General features: G+C 41.5%; 1 protein-coding gene and 1 non-coding gene across 2 annotated transcripts in view; one reads left to right on the plus strand and one right to left on the minus strand.

Moving 5' to 3' along the window:
- hmcn1 (hemicentin 1) overlaps positions 1 to 21807 on the minus strand; it is an 81097-nt gene that overhangs the window by 29625 nt on the left and 29665 nt on the right. The window contains exons 11-37 of the mRNA XM_070831948.1: positions 19429 to 19698; positions 16411 to 16552; positions 16000 to 16127; positions 15724 to 15837; positions 15374 to 15532; positions 13884 to 14075; positions 13704 to 13799; positions 11943 to 12070; positions 11697 to 11841; positions 10425 to 10537; positions 9225 to 9384; positions 8466 to 8631; positions 7739 to 7866; positions 7163 to 7414; positions 6740 to 6835; positions 6318 to 6512; positions 6060 to 6190; positions 4995 to 5142; positions 4627 to 4753; positions 4373 to 4527; positions 3964 to 4242; positions 3248 to 3529; positions 1823 to 1931; positions 1565 to 1734; positions 1167 to 1321; positions 690 to 813; positions 410 to 511 (exon numbers count right to left, since the gene is read on the minus strand). Of these exons, the coding sequence (XP_070688049.1) occupies positions 410 to 511; positions 690 to 813; positions 1167 to 1321; positions 1565 to 1734; positions 1823 to 1931; positions 3248 to 3529; positions 3964 to 4242; positions 4373 to 4527; positions 4627 to 4753; positions 4995 to 5142; positions 6060 to 6190; positions 6318 to 6512; positions 6740 to 6835; positions 7163 to 7414; positions 7739 to 7866; positions 8466 to 8631; positions 9225 to 9384; positions 10425 to 10537; positions 11697 to 11841; positions 11943 to 12070; positions 13704 to 13799; positions 13884 to 14075; positions 15374 to 15532; positions 15724 to 15837; positions 16000 to 16127; positions 16411 to 16552; positions 19429 to 19698 (4266 nt within the window). The remainder of the gene's footprint in view (positions 1 to 409; positions 512 to 689; positions 814 to 1166; positions 1322 to 1564; positions 1735 to 1822; positions 1932 to 3247; positions 3530 to 3963; positions 4243 to 4372; positions 4528 to 4626; positions 4754 to 4994; positions 5143 to 6059; positions 6191 to 6317; positions 6513 to 6739; positions 6836 to 7162; positions 7415 to 7738; positions 7867 to 8465; positions 8632 to 9224; positions 9385 to 10424; positions 10538 to 11696; positions 11842 to 11942; positions 12071 to 13703; positions 13800 to 13883; positions 14076 to 15373; positions 15533 to 15723; positions 15838 to 15999; positions 16128 to 16410; positions 16553 to 19428; positions 19699 to 21807) is intronic.
- Positions 2354 to 2435, plus strand: trnas-aga (transfer RNA serine (anticodon AGA)). The gene has a single exon. It is a non-coding gene; the product is annotated as a tRNA-Ser (tRNA).

Here is a 21807-nt window from a genome sequence, read left to right on the forward strand (position 1 = left end):
GTTGAATTATGCAAAGCTAAAGTAAAGTAGCTGAAAAACAAGATCTCTGTGTTTTTGGAGCTTAAAATAGATTTCTAATAAAATATTTTCCAAATGTAACAAAGGTTTCACAGATCATTAGATTGTTGGAATGAAACATCTGCTGTAAAATTCAGAAACATCCCAAGAAAAGAGTGTTTAATTACACTGGAGAGCGACTGCTTATCTGTAATGAACCGTAATGAACACTGGAGAGAAAGGCTGCCTGTAGGGAGTCATCTGAGATCAATTTTCTGCTGTTCTATTAATGGGTCAAGATAAGGAACGCAGCAGCACAGACAATTCCAACTCAGCAGTCAGAGGAAACTACACCCTGGAGATTGTCAGTGAGCACAGCAGGATGGAGGAGGAAGTTTTTGAGCCTTCTTACCAGGTAATGGGCTGCCTGTGGCCTTGCACTCAAGTTCGGTGGGAAAGCCTGACAGGATGGTCTGGTTGATGATCTCTCCAGAGGAGGGGATACTGGGAGGCTCTGGAGGACACACAAGTATTACACACAAGTATAACAATTTATCAGATGATATTCTCCTCTTCCCACCTTGTCCCTTGACACAGACAGTAGAGAGAGGTATATATGACAGAAACCAGGAGATGAGTGAGACAAAAGGGACAGAAACACGCAGAGATTACTGTGTGTATCTTTAAGTTACCATGGACACTGAGCCGTATGTGCTGTTGGGCTTCACCAGCTGCATTGGTGGCCAGGCAGGTGTATCTCCCAGAATCCTCTAGTCTTGCCTCTGTGACCTTTAACATTCTGCCTGCCGACTCCAGCTGTGACAGAAACAAGCAAAAACACACGCAGGATGCAGAGTTGAGACTGAAAATTACTTTTCATGTTAAAATGTGTGCATAGAGGTATATTCTACATGTTGGAAGAGTATACACAGACATTTACTGTTAGAAACACCTCACAGGCCAATAGTCAGAGTGGTAACTTTATTTTTTCTTTTGTGTTGCATTGCAGTGATTTAGATGACCAAGGGCAACCTTGAATCCAAACAGTGAAATTCAGTGACCGTTTGGTGCATTTCAGCAATCTGAGGCTGTGTGAACAGTTAGCCTAAAACTGGTGGTATGTCGCATCAAAAGGAATAAATTCATATTCAGTCAATCCGGAAACCAACCTTAAGGTGCCCCCGTGTTGTGTCAACAGGTCGGGCATCTTTAAGCCAGGTAATGCTGGGAGGAGGGATGCCACTGGAGATGCACTCCAGACTGATGGTCTTGTGGAGAACCACTGAACGTTCTGCAGGCCCGTTGGTACGAATGGATGGAGGAACTGCAGGGACGAAAATGATTTTCTTAGAAACACTTCACAAGAGCAAATTTAGAAAAAAAGGAATTACAAAAGGGTGGAAAGTGGTATTTACTCAAAGTGGGAGCATCCTTGCAGCTTGCATTTAAAGTATAAATGACATGTATTACAATTTTATTTTAGTGCATCCAACTATTCACCATGTTCATTTGCCATCAGAATGAATTGCAACTGCAAATCAAATGACAAAGTGTTTTAATGTTTTACCATGGACAACCACATTGAAGTCCCTCTCGTGGTCTCCAGCTTCGTTAGTGGCCACACACTGAAAACGAGCCGTGTCAGAGACCTGAGCGCGGGAAACCACCAGCCGTCGACCGCTGGCTGCCACCCGCAACCCCCCACCCTGTCTGACTGGTTTTCCATCTTTATACCACCTGGAACAGAATTGTTGTTACAGTGAATATGCGTGTGTTTTCATGTGTGTGTTTGTTCGTTAGTGTATGCATGAGATGTAGAGCTTACGTGATAACAGGTGCAGGTGTTCCAGTGGCCTGACACTCCAGCTCCAAAGGGCTGTTGATTATTACTGTGCTGTCTGTCACGTCATCAGCTCCATCGATGAAAGGAGGAACTAGAATTGAAAACAGAAAATATATGTCACGTTTTGATGTAACATTTCAATGTATTCAACTCTGAAAACAACAATAAACACTTGGCTAATTTCTTCATATTTGAGACTGAAAAACCATGTAAATAATGAATTAAAGGCTGTTTTTAAATGTTTAAACAATTATAATATCATGTTCAAGTTTGAAACTTTTGTTACTTTTTTTTTTCTTTCTTTATTACTGCTTCTGATAGTAACCATATCAGAAGAGATCAGTAAACATTAAAATGAATGCACAGACTTGCTCTGTTCAAATGTTTTGAACTGAACTGAGTTCTTTCAGTCACGCAAAGCCACTGTGAAATGGCAGGTGTCTGTTTCCCATGTGGAATGCACACATGGTGTCGTCAGCACAAAACAGCAGTGTCAGCTAAGGTTTCACATGAGTTGTCGTGGCCGAGTGGTTAAGGCGATGGACTAGAAATCCATTGGGGTCTCCCCGCGCAGGTTCGAATCCTGCCGACAACGTCAATGCTTTTCCAGCTGTCACACACTACTAAAGACTAAACTAATCATGACAGGCTGTAGATATTAGAGTGCCTGTGGTCGCTCATAGAAGTGCCTTGCCATAAAAGGGAAAATTACATAGCTCTCGCTGTTTCATGCCCAGATGAAAGCACTAGCGCTGCTTTTCTCTGGTATCTAATGATAAGGATTGTGAAAAAGTTAAAGGTAGAAATAAAAATGAGCAAATCAAGGTACTAACATTTACTGAACACGTTCATCTTGGAGCCTTATTGAGAGTGCTTTACAGACAATATTCTGATTTATGATGACAGCTTAAGCCATATTGCTCTACCAATCATTGTATGGCTGAGCTAACATGGACCAAGGCAGGTCATCAACAAATGTCCTGCAGCAATAAAACACTTGTTTTATAGCTGCATTTGTGGCCACTATAGGTATAGAACTGCTGGTAATATACTGTTCTGTGAGTTTTTATTAATGAGGACAGCTTGAGTAAAAAACTAACTGGAACCAACCAAAGAAATTGATGTGAAAAGAACAATGAGGTCAGGCCAAGGCTTTAGAAAGATTATAGTGCCCCAACATGCATGCACATGAACAAACAAACCTTCCAGAAAAGTTATGTTTTGCAAAATTTAAAAAGGTACTACATGTTCTTAAGTGCATAGAGGTAGCCTGCTTGTTATCCCATCAACTCTCCTTAGTTTGAGTCTGCCTGACAGTGACATTGACAGAATAAAACCATAGGGAATGTGTGTATGTGCTGTACATGTTAGTACATAATTATATCAACAGTTATTGTGTTTTTATACCTAAAACTCTGACGTCGTATTTGACTTCCTTCTCCCCAGCGATGCTCGTAGCCACACAGACATAATGTCCTGAGTCTGACACCGTGGCTGACAGGATTTCTATTTTCCTCCCCTGCTCGATAACACGGACACTTTCACCATCACGCACAGGAACTCCATCCTTCAGCCAGGTGAGGGATGGGGGAGGGTGACCCCCTGCCTCACACTCCAGGACCAGTGGCTTACTGAGGACAACTTTTCTCTCAGTGAGCCCATCATCACCCCCCACAATGGTAGGAGGCACTTGGGGGAGAAAGATGCATAAAAAAAGGAACAGAGCAAAAGGAGGGTTAAAGTTTCAAGGGCTTTCCTGCTTGACTGATATCTTACTTAGATCTCACACTCAAGCCTTTCATCAGCCAACAACATGTAAACATGCTTTATGCCTCAAGTCCTCACGACTGTTTGAAATGATTCTTGACAGCTACAAATGTCTTTATGTTTTGTGAGTGAAACCAAATGTCTTAAAGCTCTGATTAATGCAATAATAATCTTCAGAGCTGCGCACATATGAGAAGGATTTGCAAATGCAGAGACAACAGGAGCTTAACTTTGTATGACTGGTGAAGTTTCAGTACTGCTTGATACAGGGCTCTTTCGGTCAATACCTTGAAGGTATGAAGTACCGATACCCAGACTTAGTGTAGATCACCCTGTGTCAAATTTCAGGTTCTTACAGTAGACGTCCAGTTCATAGCTCTTCTCAGCGCTCCCGGCCACACTGGTCACCTTGCAATTGTACTGCCCAGCATCTGATGCCTGAGCCCGAGGGATCTTTAGGTAGTGGCCTCGCTCAACATACTGAGCCTGTCGGTTGGACAGAATGGCCTCTCTGTTTCGGTACCAGGTGATGGTGGGAGGCGGCACACCACGTGCCTCACACTCCAGTGTTACCACCGTGTCCAGCAGGGCTGTGACCTCTGTAGTTATGTTACCGCCTTTGATGGAGGGGGGCACTGGAACAATGGCACAAAAGAGATATAATCTGAAATTTGTAAATCAGCTGTATTTGGCGGTGTTAGGAGTGAACATAATTCTAAATATATACAGTAGAAAAAGTAGGCTTTGCATAAAACCAACACTCACCATAGACACTGAGGTTGAAGTCCTTGGACTGTTTTCCAGCTGTATTCATGACACTACACTGGTAGCGGGCCTTGTCCCCAAGGCGGGCACTTTTTATCCTCAAAACCTGACCCCTGTTGATGATCTCTATATTGGGATCACCCAGAAACACCAGCCTAGAAAACAAAAGTTTACCCATGTTTTCAATTTGTTTGATCATTCTTACCGTAGTGTTATAAAGTTAAGTAAATACAATAAAATTAGGAGGTGCTTACTTCCTGTCTTTGTACCACTGGATGGTGGGGAACGGCACTCCTTGCACCTTGCACTCCAGACTGACCTCCTGTTTGACAATGGCTGCAACATCTTGAGAAGAGTCTGAGCCTTCAATAGTTGGTGGGACTGGGGCACAAAGCGAGAGTATCATTTTACATTGGCTTACTCATCACAAAACTGATTAAATAAGAGAGCCCGAGAAGCTTAGAGTCCTACACATTTGGCTACTTTTACATGTTTAAGGGTTTAAAGGGTTTTCCATTATTGTTGAATTAATTTCAAGTCTGCATGTCCACAAGGCTGCACACTGCTCTTTCCCTGTAATTTTTGGAGTTTCTATACACAGCTGCTCATTGCCCTTACTCACTCAGTACATCCACGAAGAAGTCCTTTTCTGTGCTGCCAGCGATGTTGATGGCTTTACAGCTGTAGCTGCCTGCATCTGTTGTGGCTGCCTTCAGGAGTCTCAGGGTTTTCCCCTTATCAAGAATCTGGATGCTGTTACTTGCAACTACCTGTCAATCAACATGAAATCAAACACAAAAGCCAAAAAATAACAACGAAAGTTACAGTTTAGGAAATAATGTCTGACAGTAATTACGGGGTGAATTGTTAAGACATCACAATGAAAGGATCTAAACTAAGAAAGCTGTAGCTTATAACTCAGGAAGATTTGAAAAACAGCCTCTGTCTGAGAGCCAAATATCTATTCAGCTGAGGAATATAATTTTAAAAGTGTGCAAAACATGAAACGTTTTGAAATTGCAGCTTAGAGCCAAAAACCGTCAGAAAGCAGAGCATCTTTATTGAGATTGCTCATAATAAGCAGATTGAAGTAAGCACTCTGATTTTCCCATGTGTGCCTCGCAGGAAGAATTAGTAAGGCAGCCATGGGAACACAAAGCAGCCAGCTCACTGCGATGTTAAAGTGTGTGCTAACTCTGTGTTCTCGCATCAATTTATCATAATTATTCTGTCATTACAGCTTTGACCATGCTGCCACCATGGCTGGCCTGACTGATCTTTCTTACACACACACATGCATACACACAGGATCCGTAGTGGCTTAAGGTCTGTTCTCTTGGACAGTGCACCCTGTAATCAGAGTTCATGCAGTTTCTATGAGCACTTTCATTAATAAATGAAAGGAAAGGTCATTATAATTTCTCATTACTTTTATGGATGTGTGTGATACTTTTATCCAGTCTTTGTAGAGGACTTACTAGACCACAGTTTAAGTATAGGTTATGCAAATTATAAGGCAGCATGTTACTTAATCTCTCTGTCTGTGTCTTTGATGTGCATATTTACCTTTAAAAGAACTAGCATTTGCACAAAAACTGGATCTTCTTAGAGTTATAAACATGAATGACTGTCAACATTTTTTGTATAAAATATATGTTAACATCTTATTCAAAGGAATTTCACCTACAGGAGTCCCATCCTTGTACCAGGTGATGACAGGGGTTGGACTTCCTGTGACGTCACAAAACAAGCTGGTGGACTGGCTCAGGACCAATGACACGTTGCCCGTTGTTTCACTGTCACGAAAATCTGGGGGCACTGTGGAGGTCAAGCTTGGAGCATTAGTTTCTACAGAATCAAATATATGCTAAATTTAAGATAAAAGGAACTGTTTAAATCATAGTGCAGGTGGTCTATGCCGGACCATAGAAAACAGGGCAATCACCATTGACTTTGAGCTGGTACTTCCTCTCAGTGGATCCAGCATCATTGGCAGCAGTACAGACATACTCTCCATTGTCCAGCGGTGACACAGAGGCAAGAATCAGCAGGGTACCGTCCTCCAGGATGGACACACCGGGCTCATTACCCGTAAGTTCCTGGCCATTACGCAACCACCGGATCACTGGCTTAGGTAGACCTGAAAGAGAGAAGAAGATCAGGAAAGGATAAAGTGATGTGTTGTACTTGACACAGTAAAATATATACCTTCAGCAGAAAAAAGTGTAATGTTTAGAATGTTTAGAACTCTGTCTCACTAAATGTCAGGTATGTAGGTGTAAGTTTTGTTATTCTATACAGGGAAGCAAAACGGTCAGTCATCCTCTTCTCCACAATATCAGAGGCTGAGTGGGAAGTTTCCTTTACCTTTGGCAGGGCAGGGGAATGCAATACGCTGGTTTGCAACCCTCTCCTGCAGGGGACTGTTGAAGGGGGGCTCCAATACCTCTACCACAGGGGGCACTGATAACACACAAACACATAATTACTGATGAATAAACGCTAAAAATACATTTGTACACACTACAAAGGATATATAACAGTTTCAGTCATCAAAATGTACAGTATTGAATAAGTCACCATTCAAACAAATACAGAAGTAAACAAACTGAACACACGGTGCAGTATTTCTTTTGAAAAACTAAAGGAACAATATAATCAGACAGGGACATTCATTTTTGTCATATTGTCATATTTTTGACATAAACAACTCTGAAAACATTTCAACACACTTAAGTACAAAGAACACAGCGCAAGTCTGGAGGATCAAGACATTAAATGAAAACCAACCTTGCACTAGAAGCCGGACTTGAGCCTCGTCTCTGCCTGCTGTGTTGGTGGCTGTGCACGTGTAGGCTCCTTCATCACTCAGCCCCACATTTCCTAATGCCAGGCTCCCATCTGGTGACACTGGGTACATCTTACCATCCTTTGTCCAGGTGAGGGTGGGCTCTGGGACTCCTCTCACCACACAGGGCAGCTCTACGGGGTGACCCACCTGTACCTTCATTACTCGGGGGCCAGCCTGGATACTGGGGGGTACTGCAGGACAAATGACAGAGGAACAGATTTAATACACTTTACTGCCTCATCTGTACCTGCATTCTGTTTATCACACAGATACATCGGCCTGGAAGCTTAGTGTCTATGGTGGATGTGCTGCTGTCATTCTATAGATATTCTATTCCCACATAACAGTATGTCTAGACTGCTACTCTCTAATTGAATAATGTATGTGTAGCTTTCACTGTCTGAATCTAAAATGCTTATATCAGAGGAAATATATGACAGCAAAGGGATGAAAATCACAAATTTTATGTATTCAGTCAACAAATCTTTGTTAGCATTTTTGATCTTTGAACTTACCCAAAACACTCAGTGCAATAGATTGTGTTAAGTTGCCAGCAATATTGGAGGCAACACACACATAAAGTCCACTGTCTGACACTCTGGTCTCTAAGATCTTCATAGAGCCTGATGGAAGCTGAGTGTGCCTGGGAGAAACACATGCACACACAAACAGCAATAAACTAAACTGTAAGTCAAAGTGTGACTGACAGTCATCCTTGCAAAGCTTCCAAATACAAAACACAAACAAACGCTCACTAATTTATTCCACTCAGCAACTTATTCAGTTTTCCTATAAACAGATACCGGTAATTGGGTGAAAGTAATTCTTACTAATCCACCATCAACCACAATTACAGCTGCTGTGGCAGGCGCACAGTAGGTAAAACAGATCACAGAGAAGAGTATGATTACTCAGTCATTTTATAAAACCACAAACTATACCCTGAGGCAATGAACGGTCCAGAGGCAGAGCACAGCAATGTAGATAGCATGGCAGTTCTCTTAGTCTTATAGAGCAACAAATCTAGGTTATAGCCAGGACAATATGATTTTACCAAATGGTTATTTCTAATTAAGGGACAATATTATTTACAGTGGTATATTATGTCAGAAAATATTTGGGTGATTTTAGAGAAAAAATGCTACATAAATATATAAATACTGTACCCCAGCAATACGGACATGACTGTTGGATTATAAATAAATAACATCAGTGTTGTGTGCGGTTTTGTATGTCTTTTACCTGGGAGAAAAGGGGGAGATGAGCTGCCTCTCCTTTGCCCAGCTGATGGTGGGTGGTGGGACACTGCGGACCTCACATGGCAAAATGGCGTCCTCACCCTCAATCACTGACATACTCATTGGGCCTGCTGAGTCTCTGGTGCCGCCAATATTAGATCTTGGACGGACTGGACATCCATACATGGGCACGCAAACACAGAAACATTGATTTAGTTCAGCATTCTCAAAAATATATGTGACAATTTCAGACAAAGTATAAAAAATTATAAAGATGCAACAAAAAGCAAAAAGGAAAATTAATTTGGAAAATCAAGCAAAAGCAAGATAAGATAAGTTAGTACTTTCGTTAACCTCACACCTATACATACTGGGCTAAATGCTATCGAAAGTGAGCATGACTGACAGTGTATTTTAGATTTTAGAAACATTAAACCTGGCCTTAAAGATTGGCTTTGAAAATCAATAACATTTATTGATGACACTGGATCTACAACCATTATTCCAAATTAGTGGATATTAGATCCTGTTTTATGGTGTTAAGCTTCTATCTTTGTGCTCATCTTCAAGTCTTGTAAAATCCAGCACAGTGACATTACCTGTAATGTAGTTTTCCAGCTGGAAGAGGCTGTCAGTGATCACAGTAATCATACTAATGCATCAGAATGAATGTAGCCATAATTTGTTGACATTAAATGCTACCTATAGCACCTTTAACTTTGTTCAGACTTTGTTCCACCTTTAGTCCACTGATGAGGCTTACCATAGACAGTAAGCTGGACCTTCCTAGAAGCGTAGCCGGCAGCATTGGTGGCTGTGCAGATGAACTCTCCAGTCTCATTTCCAGAGGGGGACGTGATGAGGAGACTGCCGTCAGAATCCAGGGAGAAGGCTGGACCACCCAAGTGCAGCAGCTCCCCACCCTACAAAACAAATCACAGCAGGGGAAGGGCAGGGGCCAAAGTTTGTTTGATTAACTTGGCTTTATTAACACTTCACACAGAGTCCAAGAGAGAGGTGGGATGTGTGGTTTGATCTATTAAGTGCTCTTAAATTTATGATTTGATTTTCTTCCCTGCTGTTAAATAAAAAGGCTGTGAATAAAAATGTTAATAGTTCAATCATATGAACCATAACAAGAAGCAAATGTGACGCTGGTGTATCGACATTGTGTTGTCTCTGGAATGTCGTTCTGGATCTGACATGACTAACCTGACTTAACTTGATTGATGTTATAGAGAACAGCACAGGAATCTGAAGGAATCACATCTTAACAGCTGGTGCAAAACTTAGCAGGGTCTAGTTTCATATGTCCCTGTAGCCCTGTTCACTTTAACAGCATCGCTTTTACAACTCTGAGAAGCTAGTGTAGATGATGGAAAAGAGGGAGGCATTCTCCATGCACACACACACACACACACACACATGCACACACACTGGCTTATAGTACATAATAACACACACAAGTACAGGCCAAAGGACACAGGTAGAGCTGATTTCATGGAGCAGCACATGAGGCATGCACATGTTCCCTCATGCAGGCATTTACGTGCTATTGTCTTGCCTGAGCCCATCAATGGACAAAGTATTGTACCACAAATATACATCAACCCAGATCTTTGAGACAAAACAGCATAAGGACCTGTTCCCTTTGACTGAAAACATTGCATCCACATCTAGACTCATTCAAGTTTAACTTATCACTGCCCAAAGCTGCACATGAACACTGCGTAAATACAAATAGTACACATCTTCATTCCAAATGAACATCATAACAGCATTCAGTTACAAGTGAAGAGTGGATCTGTGCATGAGTGGCTGAGCCTGTAAGTCAAGATTTCATGAAATGCTTCTTGGACACATGAAGCAGTCAGTAAGAAATTATGACTTTGGGATGGCATGACATTGCTCAATTTGGTGATCACACATTACTAATACTCAGAGAGGTAATGCCAATACGTACCTTGGACCAGGTTATGTCAGGGGTGGGTACTCCACTGGCGTGGCAGGGCAGAGTGATGGGTATGCCCTCAATTGTGCTGAACACCTGAGGGCCATGCTGAATGGTAGGGATAACTGAAAACATAAGAAAAATCACATCGGTTGGTCCAATATGTTCTTTTGTGCATACATACATTATATTATATACATTTACAAAATCTAACAGTTGTAAAGATGCATTTAGTTGTCTCTGTATATGGCGCCACCACTATTTTGTTTGTCTCAAGGGTGGAGAAAGCCTGCACCTAACTCAACATACAGTATTCAGTTAATTATTCTTATTACACTTATTTCACTCTTCCCTTTCTTTTCCTTCGCTCCTTCACTATCTGTGTTGTTTACGTTGTTTGTCACGACCCTGAGAATCTGCAGAGAAAATCAACTCTTGGAAGCTTGGAGCGTCTTCTTGGAAAATAAAAATATAATTTAACTGAATAAAATAAGCACACGCAGAGTACACAATATTACAAAGTAGTCCTCTATCTGCACTCTTTAAATGTACTTCACATTGTGTGGGCTGTGGAAAGTATTTCCCAAAGGTAATGGCAAATCAACAGCACACTGACCTACATTGTGTAAATGTCCAGTGCTGTGTGTATGTACATCTGAAAAGGACTGACCTAATTTCAAGCGCTGAGGGAGCCAATACTTTTACATACATGCTGCGGAAGTTGGTAAAATCTGGCAGTGACTGAATAAAGTATAAATGGAGAACAGATTTTCCCCTCTGACTGTGTACCAAACTCTGCTATACCCTCAGCTGCTCCTGGTTTTAATACAACCTCAAAGATAATCCTATTCATGAGACAAAGAGAATTCTGCAGTGTAAAGGAGGCATTTAGGAGAGGTACAGGGGAAAGGAGGGGGTAACAAAATGAAAGATAATAGCCCTTTTTCACAGAGGTTGCTTTGACTCACCATTGTAGAAAAAGCACAGGTGATAGATAACATTAACCATGCCTCAATTCCATTAAGCATCCCAGTATGAACAATACCAGGAAAATGACACTAGTTCCACAAAATGGAATGAGGCAATTGTTTTGTCCAAATTTTTGTTGCATGTACAAGTTTGACCTGGTGTGTGTGCTGATAGAGCATGCACAATATGAGTCCAGCTAGTGCTCTAAAAGTCCACATGGTGCCTTTGGGATTAAACTGCTGTGCTTTTCCTCATTTTCTTACATGCTTGTTTATAGTTTGTACTGTTGGTTTTAAAGTATTTTCTGTACATTACCATAGACATTGACTGTGGTGGTATGATTGGTGGCCCCAACAACGCTCTCAGCCAAGCAGGTGTAGTCACCCGCATCGTCCAGTCGGACTCTCTCAATATGCAGACTGCCGTCCCTCCTCACTGTCACATAGTTGTCTGAGGTCACCTGAAAGTTTTGTAGGTTAAAATAAGTTCAAATTAAATCATGGTTATTTAATTCAGATGGAAGAGAAGTAAAAACTGCAAATTTCCTTTCTGTGTCCTCACCAAGCCATAGTTGTGTAGCCACTGCCTCTCAGGCAGCGGATTCCCCGCCAGTAGCACACAGGGCAAAGTCAACTGCTGGTCCTCGATCACACTGAGCAAAGTCGGACTCATCGCAATGATGGGTGACACTGCAGATTCCATGCAAGCAATTATACATATAGGGGCTTATACAGGGCTTATATGAAAAACTCAAGCAGGCTGAGAAGATGAAAGAAAAGTATTCAATCAAATAATTAAGTAGATTCATATCTGCAGGGAGCTGTAAAAGTCCTGTGAGGCTATTCTATGCTGTCCAGATGTATAACCTCTGCTGTGCATGGGGGCCAAAACACAAGTCAAGTACCTTTGTGCTTCTGAAAGCATACAACCAAAAGAACCCAAGCATTACTGCAATCATCCTTCATCCTTCACAAAATGTCACATGTTCCAGTCTTAAAATACAAAAAATACAAGAAAGAATGGACAAAAAAGTGTGGTTATGTTTTTTTTTCTTAAATATTTTCAGACAAAAATAACAAACTAATGATCAAAGGTCTTTAGCACTCACAAAACTCAAAGGAAGCAGATGTGTAAATGTTTGTGTGTGGACACTATGATGAATAGGGAATGCTTGGTTGCTATAAACACATTAACAACACTGCATAGACAGTATACATTTTCCACAGGTGCTGAAAGCATCAACACACCCCTTTCTTCCCTCACATATGCATACTTCTACACAACACATACACAAACATACACACTGAATGATTAAATGTGACATCACGTTTTTCTAATGTTTTGGCTGTGGTCACACGGACAATGCTGATGTCATCCGCGGAGACTGTGATAGACAACAGGGTGTCGCCAAGGAGAATTTGAAGACCGCCCTGACTGGCCTTGGGAACACAACATCACACACACAAATACACATGCACATACATGCCATGGACATGCCAACTTCTTTGCTCTCTACTTCCACCATGGTCCAAAGAAACTGCTTCTGCATTGGGTGTGTGTGTGTGTGTGTGTGTGTGTGTGTGTCTCATAAGACAATGTTGTCAATAGGGAAATGGGGCAGTGGAGCAGTAATATATCATCTGGGTGGGTCTGTGGTATCTAACCTTTGGCCCACATATAAGAGCTTAGTGTGTTTCCACTGAAGAGAAAACGGTGAACAGAAACAGTGGTTAACAAGGCACATGTGTTCAAACACACCCTCTGAAATGTACTAATGAACTCACACTCACGTGCAAAGACTGAAAAAGAAACACACACGTCCACAACGACATACAGACAAATGGAGGTACTCAAAGGTATTGTGTGTTATTTCACTGGACATTGAAAGTAGATATTATCTTTGATGAGAAATACTCAAAAGAAATACCCACAATCAGCAAAAAGTAGTGCAAGCATATGTTAGTGTGTGTATGTATTTTGGGCTCCACAGGGCTATTTCTGTGAAATGCAAAAGCATTCTAAGGCAGACAAGGCTATCCGAGCACTTTTTCAGTCCAGCTACACTTATGTATTTCTTCACTTTCCACTAAACTGTCCCCTTAAGGATTGTAAAGTTAATGAATCAATCAATTATAAATCCCAGAGAGCCCAGATGCAAATAAAAAAGTTACAATGCCTACAACGCCTTTCTAAAGTAACTATGCTTTGAACACTAGCATTCATTTGAACATTAAGAGACGCCAATTTTTCATCTCTGAAGAAGAGACAGAAAGAAATAGACAGAGAGTGACAGAGGCAAGACTTTTTAAATGTTGGACCTACCCAGTCCAGTCACAGAGACTCTGGCCTGGGCCTGGATCCTGCCAAAGTGGTTCTGAGCCTCACAAATATACACCGCCTCATCCTCCACCCACAGGTCTGAGAGAAAAAAGGATATTTAGGCGTAAACCTAAAACATTTACATCTGTAATGCATATGCACAGTACCACTAACAAAACTCACTGGTGATATGTAGACCTCCCCTGCTCTGCATAGTAGCGCCATGTGTGCGGGGCCTGTTGAAAATTGGAAGTCCATCCTCTCTCCTCCAGGTGACCTGTGGTTCGGGATAACCTTGGGCGAGGCACACCAGGGTCACATTGGAGCCAATGTCCATCGCCACATCTGAGGGCTCTCGGGTGAACTTGGGTATAGCTAGAGAAGTCAAAGTTGAAGATGGTCAACAGATTTTACAACCTGGTGTACTTAAACGGAGTGTATATGGCACTTCAAAGTATTTAATATCAAATAAAGAAATGAATAATTGTGAAATAAGCATGAACAATTTATGGATACATTATAGAAAATATATAAATTATATTTCATAATGTAATTTCTGTTATTCCATACTGTCACTTTTCATGACAGTGGTGTTCAATGTCCCCTGGCTCTTAAGCTAGCAAACCTTACAACAGCTAGCAGAATTAGCCAGTGAGCACTTGTTAGCTGGAGTAATAGCAATGTCCAAGTAATTGTGAATCGACTACTTAGCTTCAGCTGTAAATAAACACAGTTCACAGGCACAGAAACTAACGTCTTTTACTTACTTAGTTTCACAAGGCCGCACATGCTACCTAGCTTGCTGGCTAACTTGCTAAGCGGTGTTGTGACCTTTGTCTATTACTCAGCAGCACAGTGCTAACAGCAGGAGCTAGCTAGTTAATTCAGAGTTACCTAGGCAACATTTTGATTCAAAAGTCTAGCTTGGACAGCTCACCATACATGTATACTATATACCACACCCCTGTGTAACTGTATGTAGGTGTCACCCAGACATGTTCTGCTCTCAGTCTGGCAAAGGCATCATTCATTAACAGCACCAAAACAGCCTTTGTACACAGACATCACACATCAACATAAACTATGAGCCATAATAGCCAATTCACTGATGGTTTCCAGATTTTAGGCTCCAAATAAAACGTTGCCAAGATTCACTCTGATTCTCCATGCCATGACATTTTAATAATCTAATGCATGATACTGGGTTTATTGGACTATATTGTGAGATAGAAAGGTATGTACTGCTGGGCTGGACTGGATAGTAAAACTAAGCGACCCATCAAACAGATTTTATGGTCCAGAACAGGATCAAAGGTCTGTTTATCCTGGAATATGGACAGAAACTCCAGTGCCTGGACATCCTGTTGGATTAGGGGTTTGAGATGTATATCATGAAACAATTATCTGTTGCAACCTTGCAACACAATAAACAAGCAACGACTCTATCAGTACCAAACTCGCTGCAGTCTGCACATTCACAGCTTTGGAAAGGCTACATAAGTAGTCATTTTGCCATTTATTCTACTTTTATTTGAGGTTTGGTGTCAGAATCAGAATCAGAATCAGATTTATTGTCATCATACAGCAAAGTACAATGAAATTCCGTCTGACCTCTCCCATCCCATCCTGAGTGGTGCTTTTACGAGGTTGATTAAACTTGATGCCACACTCACCTCCTACATCAAGAGAGATCTTTCCCGACGAGGTGCCGGCAGCGTTGACAGCTACACAGGTGTATTCTCCAGCATCAACATCCTGGGTCTCCTTGATTGTCAGTGTGCCTCCTAACGTGTCGACGTCCAAGACGGATGATGAATGCAGCTGGACATCACCTAGGATTAGAACAAATGCAACAGTGGAGTTTGAAAAACAAATAAGATTGAGCAAAAAAACTAAAGATTAGTCATTCCCTGTATGTTGTTGTAATTTGATTGGGCCGTTGTCTTGGCTACACACTGAGCTCTCAATGGCATGGTTCTTGCTTGTCTGTTTTCATGATTGTTGTGTTTTTGTAAGACGCTACCTTTGTACCACCAGATCTCAGGCTGTGGGGTCCCAGATGCAAAACAGGCCATCACTGTGGTTTCTCCAGCACCAATGAGAATATCACTCAAAGCCACTGTCACCACAGGAGATTCTAGAGAAGGAGGAGTGTTGAACAACAGACCAAACGTCAGTATGATAAAGTAAGCAAATTGAAATGCAGTACCATTTGATTGAATGTGCTCTGCATGTGTCAGCCCTGTGGTTGAGGGTGTACCCAATGGATGGATGGATGGATATGTTCTGTGCCACTCACCAATGAAAGTGAGGATGGAGGTCATTGTATCTGTCCCAGCCTGGTTGCTGGCTAGGCAGCCATACACTCCTCCGTCTTTTTTCTCCATGTTTCTTATAACCAGTGTGCCATCAGGACTCATCCTGTGTCTGAGCATGCAAGACACACAATTCACTATTTTCGTGGATTTTCAGCATGATAACAAACTAGCACATTTACAGTAGCTGTACACCTTCGGATTCTAGCTTTAAACAGACTGAACATGTGTGAGGTTAGCAGCAATACAACTCAAATAAGAAACATAGCACTTATTATAACCAGCTTAGGAAATGATTCTGCAGGTCTATTAAAACTTTCAAACCTGTAAAATGTCCAAATTGTAAAATTAAAATACATAACAGTCATCAAATCTATTCATGTGAAAGGGTTTACCTGCTGGATGCCATGATGAACATATCATTGTGGGTCCAGACCAGTCGGGGTGGAGGGTAGCCGCTGGCCGAGCATCTGATCCTCACTTCATCTCCTCCTGTAAAGGTTTGATTCCGTGGCTCTACCGAAACCCTGGGCACCTCTAGAGCAACAGAAAAGGATTTCAAAAAACAAAAATCAATTCAATCAATTAATTAATCCTCCATTCCATTTCAGTTGGAAATGGCTAAATTCATCTTTGAGATGGTCAAGGAAAGAAGTTGAAAATCAAAGTTAAAGTTCAAAATTTGTATAAAGCTGAGTTGGAGCCTCTTCTCTCATTTCATTTAAAATACGAGTTAGGATATGAGGATAGGAATTAGGATATGAGTGAGGAATGTCAGATAAAAACATGATATATGCATATTGTTACATATTAGTACATCTTGAAATTGTTGTTGTTTTTGATCTTCACATATAAGACAGAAACATCTTCCATAACCCTGAATGAATTCAGGCACAGCCACAAGATTTAACATGGCATAAACTTTTATTGTCACTGCAGCAACAAGAGTGATGGCTGTTACAACAACTAATAATGTTTCACGGCATATCTTTCACCCTCATTTCCTCTTTATTGGTAAAACAGGGGGGGGAATATTGAGTCCAGACCCAGAGAAGCTGTGGAATCTGAAAAGATTTTCCAATTGATTCATGATGTGTAACTCAACCCGTCAAGGGCGTGTTTTCTCTATTCTATTCCCAACGCTAGAATCATCTCCAGAGTCTCTGACCTTTCCATCGTGTAGAAAATACAGTGTGAGAACTAGTTGTCACAATGGAAAACAACAAAATTCCAATTTGAGTGCATCTAGGTTTCCTGATATATTTTAAGATATTTATTCTTTTCTATGACCAAGAGGAAGACAAGCCCAAGTGGCAATCTTGTTATTCCTTGCATGCCATCTTTAAATTAAAATTTGACACTGTCTGCTGAGCGTGAGTGAATACGCACACTAGCACAGTAGGTGTGAAGGAATGTATAGAGTTTTGTACTGATGCTTCAACTTCAATCACCTGTGCTGCCATGTTTTAAAAGAAATACAGCACATTTACCAGATGCTGACAATAAATTTACAGGCAATATTTTTGATATATTACAACCTTTACTTGGAACAAATTGAAATACCTCCACTTGCTCCTGTATTGATCTTTATCTTGGTGGTGCCTGAAGCTGCACTGTGCTGACTGTATGACCCAGACAAGGTCAAATGTAAGGGCGTCAGAACATTTGTAGGGCCCCTTTCTGTGTTTACAGCCAAGTCAAGCTCTCTCCTTCCTTGCTTCTTCCAACTCGCAAAGTCACGCTGCCCTGGGGGGGGGCAGGGACACCTCTGAGTACTGGAACACGGAGGTTCCTAAAAGGGAAGACGCATTCTTCTCCTGTGACTCAGCAGCAGGCTAAATGTGCCAGAAAGAAGCCTGTCTTCAACGCTTTCTTAATCACCTGCTGCATCTGTCCCTCTTTCTTCCTCCCTCACTCATCTGCAAGTCACCCCCCCTCACAGTGCATCCTCCTCCTATCTCAGCTTCTCCTCCTCTCTGACCTCTCTCCCTGTGCATCAATATCCATGCACATTAGTGTTTTCAGTTTGCTTTCCTAAGGATTTCCAAACACATTAAAACAGCAGGAAAACTGCTACAAATCTACGCTCCTTCCTCCTATTTCGTTTGGTAAACTAACAAAACAGTGCATCAAGTAGTGTGGATTAAGACCAAAATAAGATTGCATTTTCAAATTTGGCTATCTTAGTGTGGACATGCACTGTGTTCCCTCCAAGTGTTGTAAGCTGTCAGCAGACTTGACTCGCTTCAAAGTGAGGCTAATAACTAGGATGGGACTGACCAGGGGGTGATTAAGAAACCCCCAGGGCTTGCTGACAGCTGTTTTAGAGAGAGAAGGAGATGAAGCAAAAAAGATTATGAAGAAGTAGCGAGACAGAATACAAAGAAAGAAATTTATGACAGGATAATATGTAAAAAGACATATAGGTGAGAAGGAGTGAAAGAGAAATATATTCAGTTAAACCAGGGCAAACTGCGCAACTTATCATTCAGTAAGATGAGCCAAATGACAGAGTTCTCCCCCAAACCTGTCCGCAGAAATGGTATTAAACCTGCAACTTTTCAATCAGTGTCACCTTGCAAAGACCACTCTTCAAATCACACTGAACTTTTCAATTATTCCAATTCAGGTCAAGAAAAAAATCAGCTTAAGGTGAAGTGGATGAATTTCATTTTTGTCCAAAAGAAAGATTTATTTTTTTTGCTTCAACGCATCAAAACCTGGCAGGACAGATACAAGGAGGAATTTAGGCTACAGAAGGCAGCATATGGCCTTTGAATTAAGTTCTTCTGGGACTAATGGTTGTATAACAAAGCAAATACTGGATGTTCATTTGGACAGATTGGATTATGTAAAACTAAATTCTTTGCTGCTCTCACTTCCTGTCTCTCAGCTCTCTACCTCCTGGATTCTCATCATCTGAAATCATCTGCTAACGACAGGTTTTAGAGGCTGTATTGCATCTCCATTTCCTGACCAGGTGCGGGCTGATGCTCCGTGGTGCTGGTCAGACAGGCAGCCATACTATACATATACTCTCCAATACTTCCATCCGTACAACAACAGTGTTCCTGATTCAATGTCAGTGAAGTGTGAGGAACAAGACCATTAGAGCTGTCTGGAGATGGAAAACTTTAGTGCTGCCTGAGAGTCTGGCATAAATCATTTTCACACATGCCATAAAGTATTAAGTTGAATTTTAGGGCGCTGGGGAGGGAAGAAGGGTGGGGGTATTTGGGAGACGATCATGCATTTGGGAAGGAGGTTGTGTTTGCCAAGAGCCCAGTTCCCCCACTGTGTAAATCAGGTAGAAGACTAATTCACACATAACAAAGTCTCACAAACACACGCAGGAGCAGTTCAACTTTGCCTGTTTTATTTAGCACATGCAGATATAGACGCACACTTCTCACCTTGCACAGTGAGGTAGATCCGCTCTGCCATCACCCCTCCTTCATTTATAGCGATGCACTCATACCAGCCCGAGTGATCTGGGGTCACAGTGGACACCTGGAGCGAGAGGTTGGCCAAGACGTGCACTTGTGGGTCCAGACGGGCATCGTGACCTCCTCTCAGCCAAGTGAGGTTGAAGCTGACCGTGCTAACGACATGGCAGGTGAGGACAGCACGGGAGCCAGGAGACACGGTTACATTACCCTCCACTGTGATGGCTGGAGGCGGCTCTGCAGGATGAGGGCATAATATTGTTGGCAGCTGCCAGGCACTTAACATCATAAAGAAAAGCTAAACAGGCATTTGAGGCAAGTGGTTACTTTCTTGCTGACACATATGTAGAAATGTAGTATTTTCCAGCCATGCAACGATGTTGCAGACCATGGTGATTTTTTAAATGATATGGTCATTTTTACCCTGAATGTATCTATCTTCATGCCAAAAATAGTCTTTCTGCTTGAGTCAAGGTGGAAAAGCCTCTAGCCTCTCATTAAGACGAGCTGTTCCCAACAGATAGACCCCAGGTGGTGCTCAAGCACCTGCCCTTTTGTTCTCTGACTGGATAAGTAGTTGTGCAAGATGGTTGCAAGATCCAGTAACTTCAGAGCTGGATCCCTACTAGAGGTTAACAGTTAGGATATCTGGGCCTCTGCTACTTCTATTTTGCCTATTATTTATTCAATATGTCTGTCATAAATCAACCAACTTTATTACAGTGCAATAATCAATTGCTGGAGAACCCCTTTAACAAAAAAAGTGCTGAAATAAAATGTTATTTTTCACTTAAGAGACTGTAATAATGCATGTAGGTGTCATCTGGGAGGAACCTTCATCATCTGTATCAGCAATTTAAATGATCTATAGCTCATCACCAAAATCAACATACTGGTCTGTCTAGCTCTCATACAACGCACTGCGGTCACTTAGAGTGTATGTTTGGATGTATGTGTTTCTTAGATTTGTATAAAGGTATTCCATGAAGCTTATGTAGCTTATGTAGCTTGTAGCTTATCTATGTGCAAAATAAATTTAATTTCCTAAACCCCCTATTAGAATGAGATTCATCATTCATCCCTATCCTATCTTATTTCTCTTTCTCTTTCTCTCCGCTGTTTCCATCTCTTCTCTCGTCACCATGTCAGAAATACTTATCATCAGTCATTTTCAGGGAAATAGGGAGAGAAAGAGAAGATGAGGGTGAGGAGAGGCAGCAGAGGCTTTGGCTCTGATAGAAGGAGGATACTGGGGATTTCTGCACAGCTCATTGGGATTAGAATGACATAACTTTGGCAGCTGAGTGGGTGTTATGTGTGTGTTCATGCATATACAGGTGTAAAACGCAGAGTCAAGAAAATCACACACTTAGTAATAAAATTTGGAGTAGTTGCTGTGGAGGATTAATTACACCTAATTTTAGAGACGTCACAAGAGGTAACGGTTGGACATACTTAGTCTCCTCTGCACCATTGGACAGTGAACATAGTGGGTGATTTACAGTAATGAGTTACTGTCATACATTATACAGATCCCTGCCTGGCTCCCTCTCTCCTTCTTCTGTTTCACAAAGTGTCTTTCAACTACTTCTCACTCTCTTTTTCTCTGCACTCCACCTTCTTCCTTTCTGCCTGGCATTCATCATGTTGATGAGGCTCCAGTGAATTTCATGAAGCAGGAAGTTTTTTGGAAAGCAACATTTGGAAAAGGAGGCCCTTACTAGCTACACTGGGATTGGTGGTGTCAGCTCTGGTGTCTCATAATGGAAAGGGTTCAGACTGAAAAATAAATGCACTACAGATGATTTTGGAATAGGCAAAAATTTATTTTGTTTTGGCCAGTGTTGAGACTACGGGTACAAATCATTGTGTGATCCTACTGGCATTATCTGAGCTCAAAGTAATTTTGTAATCCAAGTAATTCATTGCTTAGGTTATGAATTTATCTGTGAAATCATAAATTGCTATGCAGTTACTTTTGTGGTAACTGGTGAATATTTGTGTTGAAGTTCTGCTGTTGTAAAAATTGAAACTAAGCACAGTTTAACCATCTAAATGACCACTGTACTGTAGTTTTTGGTGCACAGCCAGGAACTTATAACTTACAACTTTTTATGTACTCTCATCTTACATCATATTTACAGTCCATTGCTTTACAAATCAGGCACGCAAACCATACAATAAACCCCATGACATGACTGCTGTGAGGGATGGATTACAACATCATGTTAAGGTCAAATTTTCCAGAAAGCTGCATTCATTCTGCCATCATGCAGGTTCTCTGCATGGAATCCACACAAAGAGACCTTGAACCCTATAAAATCCAACCCACATCGACTGGTGCTT

The sequence above is a fragment of the Pempheris klunzingeri genome, chromosome 6 (assembly GCF_042242105.1).
Source record: "Pempheris klunzingeri isolate RE-2024b chromosome 6, fPemKlu1.hap1, whole genome shotgun sequence".
Classification (NCBI taxonomy): domain Eukaryota; kingdom Metazoa; phylum Chordata; class Actinopteri; order Acropomatiformes; family Pempheridae; genus Pempheris; species Pempheris klunzingeri.